General features: G+C 42.3%; 2 protein-coding genes across 5 annotated transcripts; both read right to left on the reverse strand.

Annotated features, from left to right (window-relative positions):
* Positions 1-1,711: 1,711 nt before the first annotated feature.
* Positions 1,712-15,858, reverse strand: LOC306789663 (glutamate decarboxylase 1-like). Its single transcript, XM_079285726.1, has 16 exons — positions 15,749-15,858; positions 13,764-13,820; positions 12,099-12,236; positions 11,169-11,411; positions 9,827-9,917; positions 6,254-6,366; positions 6,001-6,116; positions 5,608-5,687; positions 5,419-5,473; positions 5,201-5,317; positions 5,027-5,091; positions 4,846-4,924; positions 4,462-4,611; positions 4,248-4,355; positions 3,839-3,928; positions 1,712-3,560 (listed from the first exon to the last, which is right to left on the reverse strand). Exons 1-16 carry the CDS (start codon positions 15,822-15,824, stop codon positions 3,387-3,389), a joined length of 1,752 nt encoding a protein of 583 aa, XP_079141852.1. The 5' UTR covers positions 15,825-15,858; the 3' UTR covers positions 1,712-3,386.
* A 4,520-nt stretch (positions 15,859-20,378) lies between these two features.
* Positions 20,379-23,555, reverse strand: erich2 (glutamate-rich 2). Of its 4 annotated transcripts, XM_079284561.1 has the most exons (12): positions 23,425-23,555; positions 23,044-23,086; positions 22,797-22,845; positions 22,610-22,646; positions 22,485-22,521; positions 22,331-22,391; positions 21,680-21,716; positions 21,506-21,600; positions 21,312-21,415; positions 21,059-21,116; positions 20,892-20,963; positions 20,379-20,801 (listed from the first exon to the last, which is right to left on the reverse strand). In XM_079284561.1, exons 1-12 carry the CDS (start codon positions 23,430-23,432, stop codon positions 20,599-20,601), a joined length of 804 nt encoding a protein of 267 aa, XP_079140687.1. In that variant the 5' UTR covers positions 23,433-23,555; the 3' UTR covers positions 20,379-20,598. The 4 variants fall into 4 exon arrangements, with proteins under 4 accessions (XP_079140687.1, XP_079140688.1, XP_079140689.1 ...); XM_079284562.1 differs by lacking the exons at positions 23,044-23,086; positions 23,425-23,555 and having other exon boundaries at positions 22,610-22,625; positions 22,797-22,852; XM_079284563.1 differs by lacking the exons at positions 23,044-23,086; positions 23,425-23,555 and having other exon boundaries at positions 22,485-22,518; positions 22,610-22,625; positions 22,797-22,827.
* Between the last annotated feature and the right edge of the window lie 431 nt (positions 23,556-23,986).

The raw sequence follows: 23,986 nt of genomic DNA on the forward strand, positions 1-23,986 counted from the left end.
GTCGCCAAATGGTTAGCGGGGTGATGCGCATGCGCTGTTACGTGGCAGGAAATAACGCCTTTTCGATATTTGCTCTTCAATTTCCAAATTCCAATTTGGAAATTCCAATTTGGAAATTGAATGAATATATATCTATGTCAACCCTGCAGCTACTTTTTTTTTATTGAGTTGCACTGTAAAGGCTTTTCATGGCCCGGTCTATATGGGGCACAGGTCACCGCCTATAATTCTTTACGTGGAAGAAATGTTGTCACAATATCAACATGCAGTATCATACACTGTTGCGTTACTGCAGTAGTGTGCCTAGATTCCCATCTGACCTTTTTGTTGATATTTGGTCACAGTCTGTCTCTGTCCTTTTAGCTTACAGCCATACACTGGAGTTTTGAAAGCTCTCTCTTTTTTCATTAAGTCTACTAGCAGCTCATGGATGAGCACCAAATTCATTTTTGTTGGACTTTGAGTTCTGACATTGCTTGTGTCTCTAATGTGAAGCTCACGTATTCATGGTTTTATGTGTCACATACAGCTTTTAGGCCTTTTTAAAAACTATTTTAGTAAAGTTGTATATTGTTTGTTGTCGTTGTTGTTGTTCGCTGCTGCTGGCTGGCTGAGGGCTACCAAACGAAATGTTGTTGTATCACTACAATGACAATAAAAACCTCTTTATCTTTTATCTTTATCCTTTTAATTCACAATTCGACTTCAATGTAACACTGTCATCAAATGTTGAATATTTTGGTAACTGACATATGTGCACATGTAAAGTCCATAGGGGTTTCCTTCAGGTTGTGTTATAATGTTTATTAAGACGGTGTTATTTGAAGGTTTTGAATATCCCCGAATGTAATATATTTAAAGCATGATTGTGCAGACAGAGAGTCACCACCAGATGGCGGGGCAGCACATCACATCCTCATTGCTGATCTCAAACTATGATCTCACTGTTCAGCCTCACTCCACAGTCAACCACCCTGCTCTTTGATATGTTTAATGCCTTCCATGTAAAGTTAACCGATGTCTTTGTTTCTCTGTGACATTTTGGTTTGGTGAGGCTGAATGAAATTACCCATAGGTGAATAGAGGCAAGAAGATAGGACAGATCGGGGGGGAAATTAAGACGAAAAGAGTAAATGAATGGTCGAGAAGAAAGGAAAGAGATGGAGAAGAAAGAATAAGGGAGAGAAAGAGAGCTGATGAGAGGAGGGTTCCACATTGGAGAACAGCCAATCCCACTATCAGTTGGGGGCCAAACAAAGCCTCCTCAAAGATGATTAGGCAGAGAGGCAATAATGTGTGTGTGTGTGTGTGTGTGTATGTGTGTGTGTGTGTGTGTGTGTGTGTGACCACTGAAAGGCTATATAGAGGCAGAGTGGGATACTTTAGTATAGACAAAAAGGAAATGTCTGTCTTTTTTGAAGAGTGCAATTTGTGGAGCTGCAATGTGTGTGTGTGTGTGTGTGTGTGTGTGTGTGTGTGTGTGTGTGTGTACGTGTGTGTAGGTGTGTGTGCGTTTGTGTGTTATAATAATTCACACTCACTTTTCACTTCAATAGACTTTATTAAATATCTTTTTCGAGATGGTATGATTCTTAAAGTGCCCCCTGGGAAAGGTTCCCTTAGCTGGCTTCATCAAATAACCAGATTGGTCACAAACGAGTCATTGGCCACATACAACTCACAGATTACCTTAAATATATCTTATGCAATTGTGCCATTCACATATGGTCCCTAGTTACCATCAATACTTTGTTAACGTAAGTCTTATATAATACTGCCATAGTACACATCCATTTACAATGGAAGAAAGAAAGGTGAACATTGTGCAAGGACACAAACAGGAACTCTTCATACAAGATATTCCATTGAGTTGCCATGACACTGAGAATACAGGTAATATGTATTACAATTAATATATACTATATTACAGGAGATGCATTAGGATTCAGACAGATACAACGATACTTTCTTCCCAGTCTCAAGAGGAGAGTACATTCTCACATCCTTGTGCTGTTCTCTAAAAGAAAAGACTGGCACAACTGCCAGAGGATTATATCGACGTCATTCTTAATCTCGTCAGAAGGCCTGTCAGTCATCTCAAAACATTCGGTCAAAAAGACTCACAATCACAGAAAGAAACACACTATAGAAATTGCATCGCAGTCGAGGTTCAAGAATACAGTAGACAACCTTTTACAAACACCTATAATCTATAAGAAGTTCTATATGAAGCACAATGGATTGCTCTATTCCCGATTAGCTTTCTTTGGCTCACAAAATGACTATAAATAAACTTTACTCTGGTTCCTGTGATTTACCCATACAAGTGTATTACCATGTAATACACATAAAGATACATTTACAATAAAATACCTGAATCTGCAAACAGTGGAAATGCAACAAATATGAGTCCTTATATAATCAAATATTAATATTTAAACAATGCTAGAAACACATATGCGTACCACATGATTGCATGAATACAGACAACGAGCCAGCGTTTTACAAGTTAAAAGTTGTCACAGACAGTAGACATTTTAAATCTTAATCTTAAACTTCTACGAGGGAAAATATAGCAGACTGCATATCAGTTGCTGGAGGTTATCCAAAACCTCTCAGCTTAACACGCTTAGTACCATGGTGTGCACATTAGGTCATAATAAGCTTGTTTTTTTAACACAATGCTAGCTTAAAACACATTACAGGATACACTCAAATGTGCCACATGCACACCTGCGCACACACACACACACACACACACACACACATACACACACACATTGCTTCAGGGGCGCGTACACTGGTTTAGGTCGGTGCACTGAGATTAAATATATGCACAGCTGAAAGCACCAATGATTCAACTTTGCGTAGCAAATGTATGATACAGCGGAATATTTTTACGATAGTTTGTTATATTTTGATCTGTGCTTTTCTGCCTTTCAGTGTTTGACCACAAACACACACACACACTCAGGCACACACACACAGACGTTAACTGCATTGGACAACAAACTTGATTACACCTACACACACACACACACACACACACACACACATTACTAGAATCCACGTTAGAGCATGTTTGTTGTACCCGGAGCCTTCAGATACTTAGTACTATGTGTACTATGTGAGTACTATGTGAGGAACTATGTGGGACGAGTGAGTAAGACACTCTTTCTCATTGCTCGCTTCTCATCGCTTGGAGAAACAGTCAAAGCGCTTCAGACAAAGAAAGACTGGATAGAAACAACCTAAAACATGTCTTATCATTATTCTGTCTGCGGCGCTGTGAATGTTTCACCTCAGTGGCGTTTGCCTTGGAATTACAACGGATAGAAGACTGCAGCTTCGCCCTCTGGCCACTACAGCAGTGACGGCTGAGAGGTCTACAGGTCTTGACCCAGCCTCTCAATCTCATCGATGAGGAAGTCGATGTCGGACTGGGTGACAGCGAGGTTGGAGACGACCATTCGGAAGAAGTTGACATTTTTGCCCTGAGGCTGGTAGCCCACCATGGTGGTCCCTGACTCCATCATCAAGGCCTTAATCTTTGGTGCCACCTGGTTGAGTAGACGAGTTAGAAATGAATTGCATTCCTGATGGGAGTGTTCATGAAAACATCATTCATTGGTTGTAAGGATAAAAAAAAGGAGTTAAAACATGAAAGGTGATAAAAGGAGATAATATATGCTTTTACTTTATTGTTTTAATTATATATTTTATTTAACAAGCACGATACGCTGAATATTTATGGCACCAGAAACAGCTAAAAGCTCATTTCCATCTCTAGTCCACTGCGCTGACCACCGGTGGTGAAACAGAAGGAAAGGTGTCTTACCCGATGGAGCTTTCCTCGCCGCTCCTCACTGTCAGGCATGCCTCTCAGGCTGGGGGGGATGTACCAGAAACAGACATTGGTGTGCTGGGGCTGCACACAGAAATAAACACTGTTCAAATATCCACACACCTCTGGACCTTTATTTTTATATTTACACCACACAGAAAGAAAATGAAGGAGATCTATTGGAGGAAAGAGGGCAAGAGAAATACTGTGATGGAGAAGAGTTACAATCACAAAGCATTAACATTCCAATAATTGCAGTTTGTTAAATGAATATGAGATATAGGGGTAACCCCCCTAAATGGTTTCGGTCATGCCAGTATAGCTTATTAACCTAAAAAGATATCAAATGTAATGTTCCTTAGTGATTGAAAATAACCTAGAAATGAAAATTAGAGAAGCTCACCACTCCATCAAACACCATCTGATAGCCCTCCCTGTTCTTGATCTTGTTGTACAGGTACTGAGACAGATCCAAACACCTGTCAATGTGCTGCTCAAAGCCTATGGTGCCCTGCAGGAGACAAATAATCTGTAAGGCACTCATTACAACAAATGAGTACGAAGCCACAGCATCTGTTATAATAACGCCATGAGCATTCCTATTGGCTTTTATTCACCTTGGCCTTCCACATGAGCCAGAACTTAAAGATGTCGACGTGTCGGCCACACTGGATTGCTTTGTCCCCTGTGTCGTAGTTGGTGTCGTACTGTTTGTCTGGTTGGAACAGGTAGCCAGCACACATGGAGTTACATCCTGCCAGGATTCCCTGCAGACACACATGAAGCACATACACTGTTAATAACCTTTGTTTTTTTTTATGCCCATTGCACGTTAGCACTATGTAGACTGTAAGTATTACGAAAGGTTACATTCATATGAACATATAATGTATAACAATAATCCAGGTACAACACGCAGCACACGTAAAACCTTCAGAATCCTGTGTTTCAACGGCTTTAAAAACGTTTTAAATAGTTTTCATTGTGTGTGTTTACTGTACCTTCTCTTTGACCAGGATTGCAGAGCACTGCAGAGGCACGCCCATCATCTTGTGCGGGTTCCATGTGACAGAGTTGGCCCTGCACAGTTTAATATATACGTCTTAATGCACTGAGGTAGTTTCAGAGAAAACGTTCTTCAAATCACAATGCAGAGCAACCCATCCGTCCCCATGCACTCACCTCTCAACTCCATTAAGTTTATGGCGATGCTTCCTGGACATCAGGAGTCCACCACCCCACGCCCCCTGAGGAGGAGACAGCTCTTTTAGAGGAGGGTTATGCAGGCAAGGACGTATAATACTACTACCACTACCAATATATACGACAAAAACTGCTCCAGTGCCGACTACTCACATCAACATGGAGCCACAAGTTGTACTTCTCACAGATGTCAGCGATCTCGTTGATGGGGTCGAATGCTCCGTACACTGTCGAACCAGCCGTGGCATTCACAAACAATGGCACATAGCCCTGCAGAACCAACACGCATGACAATTAGAGGGTTGAAGAGCGAGGAGCAATAAAGAGAGAAACAAACTAGGAGAGAGAAAAAAAGCAACAATAACACTGACCTTCTGTTTAGCATCAAGAATCTTGGCCTCCAGATCTGCAGGAATGACTCTCCCCCTGAAAGAGCATCGAGCACCATGTTATCACCAGCATGCCATACACAAGAGTCATGGAACAGTGTCTTCCCTGTTTTCGTGCATTTTACACATTTACTGTATTAATTGTGGCTTTAAAGGAAGTGAATTCCCCACCTCTCGTCTGTGCTCAGCAGGATCACATTCTCAGAGCCAAATCCCAGAGCAGCTCCAGCCTTCTTTATGGAGTAGTGACTCTGTAGGGACAGCAGCCATCTTTCATTGAAATAATCGTGTAAAATAATACAGTGACGATTTTGTGAGGTAATTGCTACTTGAGCTCTGGCTTGCTTTCTGTCATGTTGTCAGCTGTGCAACGCTTTGCAGACAAAAGCAGATGTAAGAAAAAGCAAATGGAATCCATAAAAGTAGCCATTGCCTGGACTCAAATAGACCTACTGACTGTTACCGGACTTTATCAACGGCCTCGATCTACAGCCAATGATAGCGTCTGCTTGATTAGCATACTGTGTGTGTGTGTGTGTGTGTGCGTGTGTGCGTGTCACGTACGTGTTCAGATGTGAAGAGGACAAGACGAGGAGCAGCACACATGCCCTTGGTCTTGACTTCGGGGAAATACTTGTACCGCGCGATCATCACACTGTACATGTTGGAAATAGCGCCCCCTATAGAGGAGAGACAGACGCATCAGCACCATGGACAGCAGCATGGTAACTACTATTATTGCAAAAACATTGAAAAAGCTCATGCAGCTTTTTCAACCCACAATGACACCCACTCAACCGGTTATTCATAGACCAACCTGGTGAAAAGAGTCCATCCCCTTCTCCATTGGGCCAACCAATCATCTCTCTCATTTTCTTCAGAGTCAGCTGCTCCATCAACACAAACACTGGAGCGATCTCATAGGTGAACCTGTCAATCATATCACAAAGCGTGTGAATGTAGCGCGTCATTCCACATTACTGTAACGGTGGAGGCAATAACGTCTAGCATGAAGAATGACAGAAGATTCTTATGCACACACACGCAGATGAGAACGCCTAAAACCAGACACGCCAAAACACACACACACACACACACACACACACTCATTGTTTTTTTTCATCAGCCGCGCTATAATTCCATCCACGGAGCACAAACTGGAGCTCGTGCTAACTGGGCTAATTAAAAAGTGTCTGATAGGTCGGGCAGCAAACATTCATATTCAAAAGATTTCTAAAATCACTCAGTGGTTTAATTAAAGCATACAAAGCTCTGATGGCTATCTGTCAATGCTGCCAATCTCAGCGGCGAGTCTGAATGGGGCTGATTTGATGGCTGGGAGGACGTGAATGTGTGTGTGTGTGTGCGCGTGTGTGTGTGTGTGTGTGTGAAAGACCGGCGGGGAGAGTGTTTCAAAGAGATAACAGCCTCTGTTGACCCTGAAATTCAGAAATTGAGGAAGACGCCACAATTGTAAATTTTATTCTTTCATTAAAAGAAAGTAAAATACGTCCAAAAGTAACATTCACAACACATGAAGACTTTTTAGAGTAGTGAGACACAGCTTTCAAAACAATGGTAGATGTGATCTCTCTGTCGGCTGACGAAAGACAAAATGTCTCGTAGCTCCACGGACCACAAAAGAGCAACACTGCTGGAGAAGCTGAAGTAGATTAAACGTGTCGCAGAAAGCCAACTCAGTGAGGCCTGAGCTTTTACTGTCTTTGCTAACCGATAGGCCATCTCATCGCCTCCCACACACACACACACTTAGGACTGATCCCTGTTTACCCCGCTTTTAATGAGGCCAGTTACACAACACTCCTCCGCCCTTATCAGCCACCGCCACCGCCACCATTACCATCCAGAGCAACAATCATATCTCCTCTCCACCTCGAATCCTCTCTGTCTCGTTCACAAGTATCTAAACGATTTCGCAGCTTGGTTCGACAGCAGGAGGGATAAAGGCTGTGAGCAGTATGGAAACAATGCACAGAGGGAAAATGTGCCAACAAAGGGAAGAGGAGGGGATGATAAGGAAGCCGAGCAAGGGAAAGCACGCAGAACAAAACAGCAGAAAGAAATGGCTGAGAATTCGAGAGAAAAGAAAATAGAATGAATGCTATGGTCGAGGATAGATGGAAATTGAATTAGAAACAGAAGGATGTAGGAACAGAGAAGAAAAAGGCATTTTTCTTGTGTAATTATTCCCCATGAAGGGCTCACCCACGGTTTATTGGAACATTAGCTGCTGGTCAATACCCCAGATAAGATTGTGACCGCTGGGCTTCGACTATGAACAGCGACAGCAATGCATAAAATCACAAAGAAGTCTTATTGTGTTGCCTCTCACTGGGCTAATTTCAGAAATATGATATTCTTTGATATATTGGAATTAGGGTCCATATAAGGAACACAAAAAATACGTAATATCCTGGATGGATCACTTTCATTTCTTCTTAAAATGTACCCAGAGCAGAAAAGGGACAAAAGCAGGACACCTTTTTGAAATTGTCCTTCTCTCCGTGAGTCATTTCACGCTGTAATGACGATAATGGTGATCATTATCACAATCAGAGCCAATCATTGGTCTTTTCAGGGTGAAAATTACCCCTCAGTCACCTGCCCGTCTCCAGGGACAGCTCCTAAATGCCCTTATTATCGTCATCAAGGCCACTCAATGTGTATGAGCCTGCGTTCGAATGCATGCGTGTGTGTGTGTGCGTGTCTATGTGACTAACCCTCTGACCCCCCCCCCCCCCCCCCCCCCCACCGCACTCTCCTCTCAGCCCCCTCAAAGGAGCACTGAGTCAGTCTGTAACCACGGGGACAATGGAGCCAGAATGAGAGCACTCCGCAGGGAGCCAGTTTCCACCGTGTGACGTGGTTCTCTGTGCAGCCGGAGAACATTGTGTGTCAGTGTGGGGCCCAGCTGGCCTATCTGCTAAGACCAGCTCACAATGAGCCTGCAGCAAATGGACTGGAAATCCTAGCTGCTGTATCTGGGACAGCCAGAGCTGGTGTGTGTGTGTGTGTGTGTGTCTGTGTGTCATTATGAAAGTGTGCGCCAGTGTGTGAATTCAATGGCCCTGTCTTCTGCCAACAGATGAGAAGTTTTTTTTATTCCCTGAGAGGGGGTGGTTTCCGAAGCTAATGTTTTGAGAAATGGGATAAATTAAGTGTCTCAATTTCCTTTAGCGTTTGGTTTATTATCGTTCCGTTGATCTGTTCTTTAGCAGCCAGTCTAGGAGGAAATATTTTAAACATGAGTGTTGTATATTGTCCTCTGCCCACTGCTTATCTCGTGTGGTCTTTTTGCACTGTGTGGGTGCTGCTGTCTATGTAGCAATATGTCAGTTATTACCATGAAACTCTGTTTCTACACCAATGTCACTGAAGAAAACTCCTGCAGATTTGTTGCACTGTTTTTGTTGTCATACCCAGATTTTTTTCTCTCAAACGTATGAGTAGACATGAATGAATTAGTAGATTTGTCAATTATAAAAACCTTTAAGTTCTAAGGATTTCCCTTTCTCATGTGTTAGCAAATTGAGTATTTTTAGGTTTTGCTAAAAAAAAAAGAAGATATTTCAAAAAAGACATTTCATGATGTCATCTTGGGCTTTTGGGAAAGTGGGACTGGCAGTTTTTTTTTTGTTGAAAAAAAACGTTAACTGGATAATTATCCAATTAGATGATGAAGAAAATCATCGATAATTGCAGCCCTAATTAAACATGCTGTACATTTCCTTCTTAGCCCCTAAAGTCAGTCTTAATACTTAATATTCATTTTGTAATTTCTCCACTGAGAATAAATTGTCAGAGCTGTTAATATTAGGCTCTGCAAAGATATTGCTGTCTATGCGTGTAAATCTGTGAGGGCTTGTGTCTGCGTTCAATAGTGTGATGTTCTTTATCATCCAGTGGTCATAACACAGAGTTATAGCTTATTTACAGCATGTGTGTGTGTGTGTGTGTGTGTGTTGAGATTGTGTGATCTTGATGTGGTTCATGCCCTCTATTAGACTTGGCCACCATGTAACTGTGACCTGAGATCAATATGCAATCTAACCACCCCTGGGGCTGGGCTGCCTTCCATACAGTACAGCACAGTGGCAGCCTACTGCCTGTCAATACACAGTCTCAACAGGACAAACCAAACACTTTATATAACTGCCCTCAGAGGCCGTATCCGACCAACTGTGGGGGTAGCTGAGAGGACCAAAATAAGCACATCCACCGTGACTATATGTATGATAACGACTGGGGGCTATTTCTAGTGGCCTACAAGCTGGAAACCTCGCTTGTCCTGTCATGACATGGAGAGGTGTTCCCCCCAACAGACAGGCCAATAACTGTGTCATGCAAAAGCAAAGAGAGCGTAACTTACATGTTGGTGTTAGCAGTGGAGGTGAGCCACTCCCCGGCCAGACCGATGATGTCCAGACCAGAAGACAACTGGTTGAAGAATCGTGGGTGACCTAAACATGACAAATATAACTCTCTAAATGTCTTTCCTATTAACAGGGCTTCACTGCCCCTCAGCCTCTCGTGCTTTATATGAAAAAAAGAAAGCAGAAGGAAAGAGAGACACTCAAACATCTGCCTTGTCCTGAGTACGTTCGCTTTGTGAAGGCATATAATGACGACAAAGTGCTGCAGGCTAAAGCTGACCGGCTACATCTGATTGTGAAACTACATAAAATATGTAAACACCCCATAAAGAAACAGTTCTTCATTTCAATAGTCACAGTGGTTCGACCATGAAACCTCAGGGATCTGACATAGCACTTCTCAGTGTACATAATTGCATTGGTAACAAGGCTGTATGACAGCCATTTAGACTCTAAGGTGCTTGCACACAGCCACCGTCAATAGGCCTGGAGCCTAAATGCAGTCATGGATGTAAGCACCTTGTGGAGGTGGTGCTGTGTGGCTCACACCAAAAAATAGGTGATTCATATTGAGTTACTTCTGAACGAAAAATATAAAATGTGAATACAATAAATCTAATATCAAAGACATTGCTGCTTAACAGCGAGAGCGCGGACAGATCCGCTTCATATTTCAGCGCTGCGGACAGCTCCTAGAGTGGGACTTCGCAAGATTGAGCACAAGAAAAAGAACCCACACCGAGTCTCCGAGTGAAAAGTGGGGTTGAGTTGTAGGCACAGTAGACCCTGCGTGATATATAAAACCCAAGGGACAGTTTGAGCGTTGTCGTTTTTAACAGCTTGAAACAGCCCGTGTTAAGATCCCCTCCGGCGACACTCGCTTTAATAAGTCGAGGGGAAATAAAAGGAGGATGTCAACTGAATTACCAGGGGGACAATAAATATGGCAGTCGTCATAATGGGCAGTACACTATCTGGCAAACAGCTCCCTCTCTAATGGTGCGTGTTGAATTCACCAATTCACATGAAAGTGAGAAGATGGACACGTCTTTTTTTTTTTTTTTTTTAATATCCTCATAATATAGGAATATTAATGGAGATGCCATCCGAGAGGTAAATATCATAAAATGAATGCAACTTTCTGATAGGTTGTGCTTGTAATGACATCTATTACTTTTGAACTGACAGCGAAGGTTAATTGCTTTTCATCTCCACACATTCAGTGTCCTTTTGCTATTTAAAATAACGTTTGCCACCATATACATTATTTATAACCCCCCACATTTCCTCAGGTACAGCTCTGTAGTACAACTCAACCTTGAAGATGTCCTGGCCTACCTGTCCGGACGCCATATTTGAGCGTGTCCCTGCAGTCCACCAGGATCTGCTCCAGGGATTCGGGCTGGTCGGACAGCTCCAGGTTGAAGCCCTCCATGCCCTCCAGGAGCTGGTGAGGGTGGTGGAAGTCCAGCACCTTGGTGGAGCGGTCGAAAGTCTTCTTGACATAGGTGGTGAGGATGTCGACCATCTCCAACAAAAACTGAATGGTGGGCTCCTCTCCATTTTTGGCTGGCAGCAGGTCTAAGAGGTGAGGAGTGGAAATAACTTCCACTAAATTTGGCTTTCACTGGAGCCCACCTTTTATAGAGCCGGGCTCTGAGCATGTTAACCATCACTGTTTAATTGAGTAGCCTTTAGAACGCTTTGGGCACATTGTCATTCTTTTCAGTACAAATTTGATTTTGCATTTCTTACAATTTTTCTGTGATGTCTAATAATTATTTCCTTTGGTCGAATCAGGTAGGCTATTTATTATAATAAGCCTAGTTAAATTATCAGTAGGCCTATAAAGACCTGCTTGAAGCTGAGAAATGTATCGATTTTTACCTTGCTGAAGATAATGAAAAACAACATTAGAATAATTGTCCTCTGTCTCGCAGTTTTACTATATCCAACCCTCAGCTTCTGGTTGTTTTTCTAGATATTATTAATATGACTCTATCTTGTCCAGAATGTTGGATTTCATTGGGTGTAAGAAGGCTAATAATATTGTAGCAAAAATATAACAACAGCAAACATAAGAAAACCAAAGCTCTATGATGTGATGCTTGTCTGTGAGGCCTTATCGCGAAGTCACCAACAGTCACTTTAATTCGAAGTAATGAGCCGACGACTATTGTGACCACGCAACGTGCAGCGCTAATAAAGCATGTACATGGTTCGAGATGGTTCTTTCTTTTTTAACGCGTAGTGCAGCGTAGCTCTCACCTCTGGCGAACAGGTTGGAGAAGTCGGTCTCGGTGAGGCGGAAGCGCGCGTCCCTGTCACTGTTGTCACACGAGAGCAGGTTCTTCTGGCCCGCGAGCCTCCCTTTCTCCTCCAGGCTGTTGTTCTTCTGCAGGAACCCTAGGGTGTTACACGGCGGAGGGCAGGAGTTATCGCCAAACACTTCCATCCCAAACACAAGGACAAATATGAAATATGAGACCAAAACAGATACAAATTAAAAAGAAAAAAAATCAAGAAAGACGAAAAAATGAATGTCCAACGATTCAGCGTTATTACGTGTATAAATATGTATATCTGTGTTATTAATCAGCTCCTAATGCCCGGATTCTTTCATGAGAAAAGCTTTTCTGATGGAGGCCAAACCCATCCAGGCCATATATGTAGCCTACACAGGGAAGAGGGACCACACGCGTCTGTGTGTGGGGTGGGTGCCACCCACCACCCTGTGACATCACAACCACACCCCAGTGAGGAAGCACCACAGACTGATCGGCTCAGTGGACATGCCCGCGGCGATGACCCATACAGCCAATAAATGCGCACCCCTAAGAGGGGATAATGACGGATGCACAGACCCCAAGCCTATGTGTTTTGAACTCTATGATTGATGATTATGTAGGCTCGTTATAGCTGCAGGATAATGAGGTCACGTTTGGGCCAGTCGTGCGCAAAATACGTGAAGTCACACACGCTTGTTATGTGTAAGCGTAAAATATTGTCTCTTATATTTTGCAATGGAAACTCATAATACCTTGCTCATTAAATCGTATATGACATATTTGAAATCAATATTTGAGACACTCTAACCATAGCCTCCGTATATAAATATTCCCATTCAATATATATTCCAGTCCAATAAAAAATGTAATTTAGACCAATCAGAATCTATTGGTGATTTTCTCATTCTCGGAATAGCAAACGTATTCGATTCTTTGGTCATAATTGATTTCTGCCGTAAGAAACGGGCCAACACAGCATGTTTGAATGGATCATATATTCATTTCCCGTTTGCACAGCTGCACGAATAACATTCATTTGTATTTTTTGAGTCACCAAAAGAAACAAATTCCTTCAAAGGATGACTTCAAAATCACGTCCGCAAATGCAGGCCATCAGTGAGATTAACAGCTTTCAAAGAAAAACAAATGTATTCTTATCTGAATGGGAAATGAACATACTGGTGTATAAACAGGTTATTCTGGGCTTTATAACATATATCACAGGCCTGTCTCGATGATTTTTCTCTTGGCGGTGAAATGGAAAAGACATGGGGGGTTCGGGAGGGGTGATCCGGGGCTCTCATCTTCAGACCTACAGGCTAATGTCCACTGACCTTTGCAAGATGGAAACACACTGTGACAGTCGTGGATGGTCCTGCTCTATAACCGCCTTTATAATGGCCTATTTCAGGCCTCCAAACGGGTTTATTCATTTACAACAAACAGAATAACAGCTACCTTGTGATGACTTTACGGAATGGGGCAAAATACACATCACGTTCAGAATAGTATGGAGACATATTGTCATACATTCTCCATCTGCCAAATGATCTGGCTCTTCCAAAAATGCATTATTACTGTAAGATGTCAGAATGTGACTGAGGTGAGGAGTTGATTTTGCGTGCCCAGAAACAAAAACACTTACCACAAATCTTCATCCCCAGCTTCCGTGTGCATCCGTGCATCCACGCATATTCGTTGGCTAAAACAGAATGAACGTTTGAGTTTGATGGTGTGCAGGCCGAGGAGACAACGTGGATGGGCGGATGATGCAGCTGGTGGAGCACAGTGAGCACAGTGGAAGCGTGATGCGGACGGCTCTTGGCCGGGTGTGATGTGATGTGACTCTGAACTCTCAGGTTGTTTTGGTATTTTCATTTTTAAGCGTTTGGCTCAACTAGTTTGGCTCAAGGTGGTCTTTGTTGAACCGAAACTTTATCCACTCTTGTTTTTATTTATTTTTTTATTTACCACAGCACCCACTGATCGTAAGGGGATGAGCCTTATAACATTTCCGATTTGAGTTCAATCAATGGACACCGACAGTGGCCGGCTCACACACCCAGCCAAGGGGCGGGGTGGAATTAACCCCCGTGAAATGAGCTCACGGAGGAGGGCAGGAATTAATTGAGTGAAACGCAGTATGTGACTGGAGCGAGCTGGAAATGACTGTGGCCGGAAAGTCTATAGCCGGCCATGGTGCGTCTCATGCATCCACACTGCAGCTACACACAAACCCGAGCGTGGACATGCGTGAGCAGAGATAGAGCAGAAGTCGGGGGGAATAAAAAAATGCAGAGCGCGAGGCTGCGAGTACACCTGATGGAAAACAAATATTTAAATTCACTGAAGCAATTGACAGACAACGGCTCGAGGTGGCGAGGCCAAGGAATACACACGCACACACAGGCAGCCGCGCGTGCGCGCGCACACACACGCGCCCACAGACACTACAAGCCGCCAGGCGTGAGATGAAGCGTGGAAGAGAGATAATGGCAACATCCAGCAGCAGTATACGAGCAGAATCAGACAAAACAAACATCTTCTTTTTAATTGGCCTTTCTCGGGACAAATCCACATTCCAAATAGGTCTGAGGTTTTCAGACATGTTTATCGACACCCAAGGGCCACACATAAAAGATTCATCAAATAAATTGTTCGATAAAGAGAGAAAATATGAAATTGAATTGAACACCGGTGCCGAGGAACTGTAGCTGATTTCCTTTTGCATTTGGCCGAAGACAAAAACATGAAATGATTTCCCCGCGTGGCGCTGCAGATGGCTGCTCGAGTGCACTATTATGGAGACAATTTTGTGCATGCAACAACGGCTTTAAAATGATTAATTAACGCATGGGTTAATGTATCACCTACATCAATATGTTCAGCCACTTTTTGAAGATGAACAGCAAAATATGTCTCAAAGAGCAACTAATATATACAGCCTACAGCCTCGAGGGCCTAAAACATCCTGCTGGGAAACAAGATAAGATGAATCATGACAGAAATAAATTATCATTAACATATATAATTATATTTTATTTTCTTTCTTGCAAAATGCTTCAAAACATTTTAAATATCACGATTAAAACCCAGACAACGAAGGCGTTACTGCAAGAAAAAAAAGGGGGAAATGTTGAAAACAGGAATATATTCGATCGGAAAATGCTTTTTTATTCCAAAATGTCATCAGTAAAATGCCCTTGGATCATTATAAATACCAATGCTTTAATGGCGCATTCTTTCTGCGCCAGGTCCACTGCTCGGTGCGCACCGCTGGTCCGCCAGACAGCGACAGGCAACTGTGATGGCTCTGTTTTTAACCGGAATGATTAACGACAAAGCCCACACAGCAAATGGCCCGGGCGAGACCCGTTTTTATCAGACAGAGAAGGAGGGGAGAGAGAGAGAGAGAGAGACGGGGAAGCAGACAGAGAGGTGCGCGTGTGTGTGTGTGGAGGGGGGAGTATGGGTTTAAGCCTTCGTTGGCAATAGATCGCACTGCAAAAGTGTCTTTGCGCAAGGCACCGAATCCCTGTCAGCTCCAGTGGGCTGTTTCTGTAAGCGCAGCCTTTACGCGCCGGAGACAAACAGAGCGTTATGAACAGAGAGAGGAGTGTGATTACGTACTTGTGGATGAAGGTCTTAAATTGGTGGAGTTGGGGTCCTGGTCCCCGCCAGAGGCTCTCGGTTCAGACGTGGCCATCAGTTATCTGTTATCTGATCTCCAGCTGGGAAATAATTCAACTGCAAACAAAACGGTCCAGGGTTAGGAGAGAGCCAGGTCAGTTTACACAAATCACACCTAACATATATATTAACTGCAGTCCATTTGATTGATAGAACATGATTTTATCCGAAAATCAGGCAATCCACTGTGCGTAACAATATTTATTCCCGAAGGAGAGCTGATTGGGCTACGAACCAAGCCGCGCAATTTGGAGAGAATTGCACATTGACACACAAGCATTACGCGCACCAGGATAAACAGTCTTGGTGATAACGGTACATTCATTTCGGAGATATTGCTCAATATGTCATGCATTCAATTTGTCATTAATTACTCCCAGGGCTACTGACATTAATGGCCAATATTAAAGATACAATTCAAAAGGTGTCACTCAGAGATATGAGAAATATATTTCCTTTGTTACTGTACGTTCTAATGGCTCGTTGAAACAAAATTACCTTTTTCATCAGAGCAGCGTCAGACTGTTAAAATTTGAGCTGTGTGTCTGTGATCATCACGAAGGAATAAAAAAAAGAATATTAAATTTTAAAAAAGAGATGCATTCAGCCTGACAATATGACAAAGATGACATATGAGGAACAACTAAATGAATAGATCACAGGACAGACTGATTTATTGAGCAAATATTGATAAGATGCAGCGGCATTTACCAATTGACTCAGCAATCGACATTTCAATTAAGTTGCGCTTTGGACAAGCACATTCCATACCACCATCACTCACTGTCATCGTGGTCTGAGGGACATACTGGACTCATAATGAATCCATTCTGTCACTCATCCGGGACTGATTTCTTTCAAACGATATGGCGAATTATAACAGATTTGTATATTGCCCCCCCCCCCCCCCCCCCCGCCCTCCCCCCAAACAAATAATTCCGCCGTTACAATCACCTGTGTGTCCATGAAAAAATATGAATCATATCAACATATCAAGGGGCGCATGATATGAAATGAAAGGAGGAGGCATCTTACCGGCTCAGGAGCGCACAGGTTGCCGAGTCCAGAGAAAACTAAAACTAGATGTTACAATTACCACCCAAAGGCACGACAAGCAACAGTCCAGTGATGACGGAATACCAACAGAGCGCACTAATACAATCCCATCCAGCGGCGCGCAAGTGACCCTTTTCTCCCTCACGAATATTTTTTATTCGTTATTTATATCTCAGACTCCGGCTGCCCATTGGTCTCTTCACGCAAGCACGAGTCACAGCCTTGCCTCCCTCTGACGACTAATGAAGCTTCCCTGAGTGCTACTGACAGCCACAATCCACTTTAAGGAGCCGAAAAGGGCGAAAAGGAAAAGCACCAGTGACGTATGCCCGCCGCCCCTCTGTGCGTCTCCAGGTGTGGGTGGGTGTCACAGGATGGAGACGTGAATATGAAATGTTGTTTTTCTGTGTGGGTTACCTATATCAGTAGACCTTGGGATGACACACACACAGTTGGTCTTGGAAACAGCAGTTCAGAATTTATACAACTCAGATTTCAATGTAAATGTGGAGGCATCCATCAACAGAAGCACTGGCTGTAATATTCACCTTCATGAGATGACAACATGCATCATCATTTTTGACCTGCACCCTTTTTTTAAATTAATAATAACCGTGACATGGACAATAACACAGAGGCATCAAAGTGAGCTTGGAGGGCGTTGACTCATTGTCATCCTCCTGCCTGGTCCTGCCTGGTCCACCGCACTAACCAGAGACCTGCAGCCATTATGTTCAGTCATTGCAAATTACACAGCCTTCATCAGAGGGAACTCATACTTTATCACAAGTGCCATCATGTGATAATAACTCACATATACTGCCTGATAGCATTCCACGAGGATGGATTAGCTGTGTGTGTGTGTGTGTGTGTGTGTGTGTGTGTGTGTGTGTGTGTGTGTGTGTGTGTGTGTGTGTGTGTGTGTGTGTGTGTGTGTGTGTGTGTGGGAGAGGCTGTGTAACCTTTAAAGTGATGATAAAGTGTGCACATAGAAAACCCTTCACTGGTCTTAATGTACATATCTACATTGAATCATACTTTTATTTGTGTTCCTTTAAAAGTGTGAAGATGTCAACGTCTCACTTCTTCCTGTGTTGAAGCTGTGTTTTATGAAACGTTGTAATAATCTGCAGAGTTCCTTGACCCATCAAGGTAGCGCCAACATAACCAGTTTGAACTTGTTTTGCTGGTTGATCAGTTTAGCCTCATTTGTGACCATCTGTGCTCTGAACCTTAATCTGCCACTCCGTCACATGAGTCAAGTTTCCATCCAAATGCTGTGCCAATTTTAACAGTATTTCTGGAAAATAACATTCTTTTTCATCCATTGGGCAAAAATGAGGCTTTGGTTCTTTGAGATAAACAGCTGGCGGTGCTGATTCTTCAGAGCAGAGCAATTCAAAAAGAAGAGAGTGCAGCAAGCTGGCGTAATTAAAAGGGGAACGTGAACTAATTGGTGGAAAAGTGGAAAACATGATGGAAATTGAGACGTTATCTTTCTTTCATCAAGTTGGGAAACGTTAGTCTCCTCATCGCTGTGGCAAATAAGTGTCATGCTACACAAACATCTGTTTCCATTTTTGCAATTTATTTGTATTGATAAATCAACTTGTCAACCTCAGCTCAGCATCAAAACTTTTTTCATTCCATTTCCATATTTGAGACTTTCCGGCACTTCCACTCACATGTAATAATTGACGGGAGGTGAATGGAAGCACACTTATAGGCTTCTGAGATCCAGGAGTTTCAATGCCATTCAAATAGTTTCACTATTTGTTCAAATTTGAACTATTTAAATGATGACTAAATATTCAAAGTTTGATACAGTGCCCCACCCAGTGAGAGCTTTAACAGCGCACATTCTTACTTCCATTCCCACTGCCTTGTTAAGATGAGCTTTTAGGAACTTTCAAACACTCCAGAGGAATAATTATCTACAAAATGTTCTTTTTCATGTTATAGTGCAGTGAGACCAGAGGAGAGAACAAAGTCCAGGGCGTAGAAATAGAGTGAGAGTGCAAAGGACATTCCCATTTAAATGAATAGGAGGATGGTCAGAACTTTTATTGTGTACCGTCACCATTGCAAAAGAAGTGTGACCGTTGCAGCAACTACATCTTTATATTTCTTTGGTCAACGCACAGTGCTGAATGCAACAAGTGACCAAACAGTTCGATGTCCGTTCTACTCTCATTCTATTTCGATGGTTCAGGGTGTAGTCCATAATTGAATGGGAGCCTCAACGACTGGATACATTAAAACCAAGTCGTAAGAGGCATTTTGCTGTTTTTGTTTTGTACAACCTCCCACCACATGGGGGCGTAGTGCCGGTGTGAATCCGTGGACAGGTAATATAATCAGTGCAGGTCATTGGACACAGGTTGTTGCTAATAGGCAGAAGCAAACAGTTTTTGACCGTGAAGATTTAACGAATGCAAATGTTATGATGTATTCGTTTTATGGATAAAATGGATAACTGAAGAGAAAGTGGTGAACTCTGATTCTGTGAGAAATAAAATGCCTATATTCGAAACTGGACTTTGTTATTTATGGCACGCGTCAGAACAAGCATTACAGCAACCGTCGTGACTTTTTTATTGGGAAGCAACGGTCACTACACAAGTGATTCAAAATATATAATTGACGCTTATAGTTTTAGCCACGGCCCTATAGTGATGGCAATGGCAGTTGGTCCACCACTTTGGTCCAGGTTGAAATAACTCAACCATTATTAGATCGATCGCCATGACATTTGGTACCAACATCCATGGTGAAATTAGGTGATCCCCTGAACTTTCATGTAGCTGCATCATCATGTAAACATTTCAGTTTGTCCACGACTCAAAGGTTTGACTTAACATCTGACAAACCAGTGGCATCCCCGTCGGCCTCGGCTGTCCTTTGTTTATGAGTGCTAATTAGTAAATGTAAGCATGCTAACACGCTAAACAAAGAGCATAGTACACATTATATGTGCTTAGCGTCAGCATGTTAGAATGATAGGGTGCTGAAATCAGCATTTAGCTCAAAGCACTGCTGTGTCGAAATGCAGCCTCAGAGATACGCTAGTGTGCTACTGGATACTTTCATCTCTTTAGGAATCTAGAAATCCTTAGAATGAAAGTCTGGGACGGAAGCGTGCTCTTTGTTCAAACTGTTCTCAGACTAAGGTCCACACAGACGTCATGCCTTGAGATTATTGAGCACAAATTGTTTCATTTTAAAGCATCACATGGCCAAAAGCTCTGGGAACAACTGGTTTCAGCAGTTTCTGACACTCACTGTGAAGAGCTCCGTATAATGGCTGGTAACAATGCATGATAACAAACACGTAAAGATAATGTTGAATAATGGTATATTTGTCTTGCAGTTGAATTTGGATTAGCAGTTGATAATTGATCATTTTGTATGGGCTTCCTGTTTATTAGTACAGTCTTAAAGGCCATGGAAACACATACACACAGAGCACGTCTGGTTATTTCACATGAAATATTTTATGTATTTTTTGTAGGGAGCGGAAAAATGTCACAATTAACTTTACATCTTTTTGGAGTCCAACTTCTATACATTTATGCTTCCATTCAGCTTTGTCAACAATATGTTATTTGCAGATGAAATATGTAAAGAGATACATAACTGTCACAACATCTTCAAAATGCACAAAGACAAACGTAGCAGCTACGTGTGAACAGAGCCGGGCCTGTCAAGGCCTCGGTTGTTTCCGTAAAACATTTTCAGGCGGAAATGTGACAAGGAGGACACGGCTTGTGTCTGTTTTCTTGCTTTTCTTCTTCATCATCATCTGAGGGTGAGGAGGAGGAGCAAGATGAAGAGGAGCAGCTTGAGCTCTGAGATGACTCCTCATCGCTCCCAGAGTCCTCCTCATCATCATCATCTTCTTCTTCCTCCTCCTCAGTGCTCTGCTCTGCCTCTTGCTCTAATAGAAAAGACATGCTACAAACTGGTGACGTGTTTTGGAATGTGCAGAGTGAGTGTTGGCGTTCGTATAAAACAGAAGGACTCTCACCCTCCAACAGCTTCCCCAGGATCAGCGGGAGGAACTCAGAGGCCTCAGGATTGTCTGGTTCGTAGATGAGAACTGGAAGGAGGAGAGAAGAGGCAGCATTGGCTGCCTTCACCGGTGGCTGATTTATTGACTGACAGACATACGGTTGATGGATGCAGGACACTTACTCATCCGACACAGTTTGCTGGCCACCAGGTAGTCTCTGTCCATCACAGCTCCGAGGAACTGAAAACACACATTTTCACTTCAGTTTCAATTTTCTCCCGACTAAGTATACCCAGGGTAAGTAAAATATACATCTTTGACTAAAATCAATTGATTCCTGGCATATGAAATAAAACAAGAAGTTGCTGCGGTTTAACCAGTCCTCTCAACAGAGCATGAAGTGTGCAGATATTTGATGGTGATCCGTCACTTTACCTTCATTATCAGCTGCACTGGTGCCTTAATGTCTTCATCCTCAACATCCTCTTCCTCGGTCTGTTCTTCCTCCACATTTGGCTCATCTGTCGTGAGAGGCATAGCTGGTGGAGGAGAATGTGTTGTTCCTCCTGACAAACACCATCACCAGTTTCTTTCTTGATTACTTTGCGTTTAGTTCTACAACTACCTACCTGTTAGTATTGAGTCTGGGGGCTCAACGCTTCTCAAGTCTTTGATTTTCACCTCGTCATCGGGCACTGCAGCCAACTGCGTGTGTTCTCCAACCCTGAAATCACATTCAGGATTTTAAACTGTGTGTTGGGAAACATTTCATTTGTCTGATCACCCACGATGTGAATTCATACCTTGGTGTTATCTTGGTGGATTCCTTTGGGGAGAACTCTACAGGGGAACCACAGACATACAAGACATTTAATTCAGCCACGAAACCCTTGCGTGGCTTTTTTTATATTTTTTGGGGCACAATAGTATATAATGGTAACCTTGTGTGAATAGAAACAAGCTAAAAATGTTTGTTGATATGATGCTGTAAACAAAACATGAAACTTTCTGGAACAGTCTGGAGAAATGATGAGGAAAAAAAGACACAGAGAGCAAATTTTGCTTTTAGTTTGTGCAGCATGTCACAGCTAGTGACTGTTTGTGACTACATTTCCCAGAATGACTTTTGACAAATTTAACAAGCAAGCACCAACACATACATCCATATGCTTGTGGAGAGTGATCCACAGCAATTGCAATGGAGCAAACAGTGTTTACCTGAGGGGGAGCCGGAGGGTGGGTGCAAGGCTTCTATAGTTTTCTGCTATACTGCCCTGAACAGTGAATAAAGCACCTTTAACGTGTCTAAGGGTTGCACTGCATTCTGATCTTTTGACCAAAATGAATACATTTTTTCTTTTCGATTGAGAAATTGTAATTTTTGAAAACACTTTGTGAAATAACACTGATGACATGAGGTTTCCTTCAATCTCAGGGAGTTCACCACCACATACTGTCTGTATCCGGCACGGCCACACTTGGAAACCCAGACTTTTGAGTCTCTTGGCAAGAAACCTCAAGGAAGGAATACAAATAACAATAATTACAGTTGTGACACAAAACGTGTTTCTGTCAATCCAGTCTTGGTGTCTGTACCAGAATACTTACCTTTACAGAACGAAGCAGCTGGGCTGGAAGACTCCTGCTGGATGCAAAAAAGTAAATAAAAAAATTAAAATACTGGATAAAGAATTATGTGAAATGTGTATTTGCTGAGATGGGACTTTTCTTACCGAGGTTTATCAGTGACTTTGTTTTCCCCCATGTTGTCTAGAACATAATGAGAATGTAAGTCTGTCATTAAAGGCAGGTGAGCAGCATAAGAACAAGGTGGAACTTCGGTAAAATATGATGTCTTTCATGTCAGCTTTAAAAAGGGAAGCAAGTCAGGATGTGGTGTTAAATAGGCTGAAGTCTTACCATTGGGTTTGTACATCTCAGCATGAGCAGAGGTAACTTCTGCTGCCAACTACATCCAGATAGAGTGATCAAAACTATTTTAATATTCATACAGTACAGTAGCAATGCTCAAGCATGGTCAATGTATAACCTACTCAAACAACACTACATATCATCAATGTAATTCATAATAAAAACACATAAACCTGTGTTAATATCAAACTGGTGCAATAAAACAGAACAGTTGACTTTCTTCTGTAGTGTTTACCTGTTTCTGTGGACCCGTGGAGGATTTCCCCAAACACTCTAACCTGAACATGACATTACAGAAGTCATGTAACTTTGTTGTTGTTTGTGAATTAATTAGCATGGATTTTAAAATCCTAACGTTTCAATAAGGATTTAAGGTTAACATGTGATACTTCAGTGGAGCTTACTGTGTGTTGTTTAACTCGTTACGTGTTTTATTTAGTCAATGGAAGCTGCTGAAGCAACATTCGTGGTACTGAAATAACTGACGTTACGTCTTCAATCATGACGTCCAGTTACGAAGGCAGCTAGCTAGGTGCTAACTATCTTAAATTAGCAGGTAAAGTTAGCTAACGTTGTTATAATGTTGTGAACTAACGTTAAGCCACCATGTGCTCACCTGCTCATGGATGAAGAGAAACGTCTGCACCCTGAGCACTCTTTTTTTTAATTATGTAACTTTTCGATAATGTTGAACACGTTCAACAAGGTTTTCTTTATGGCTAACTAAGCTAGCTAGCTAAGTTATAGTCACTGTGGTTGTAACGCAACATCGTTGGCATAGTAACGGCGCTACTCCGACACGATGTTGCCTTCAAGTGCTGGCGGAAATTTTGTAATTATAATAATATGCAGGTCACATACAGATTAATGTTGTGCCATGACATTCGGAGTATGGAGAAGCAGAGTACTGTACCTAGTTGTTTTTTTTTATTTTAAATAGGCAATTAATGCAATTCCTGTTCATTGTATGGGTTGTTAAATAGCCCATTATATAACGTTACCTGTGTTATACAAGTTTAGTCATCTTTTGTCTTATTATTTTAAGACAGAACATGACTAAACTTTTATTATAATTATTCTAATATTCCTAATTCAGCTGTTTATATCCCACTCAGTTTGCAACAGTAGTGCAAAGTTGTTTTGGCTGCTTTATTGCGAAATAAATAAATTTATTGGAA

This window comes from Melanostigma gelatinosum, assembly GCF_949748355.1.
Source record: "Melanostigma gelatinosum genome assembly, chromosome: 15".
In the NCBI taxonomy this organism is placed as follows: Eukaryota; Metazoa; Chordata; class Actinopteri; order Perciformes; family Zoarcidae; genus Melanostigma; species Melanostigma gelatinosum.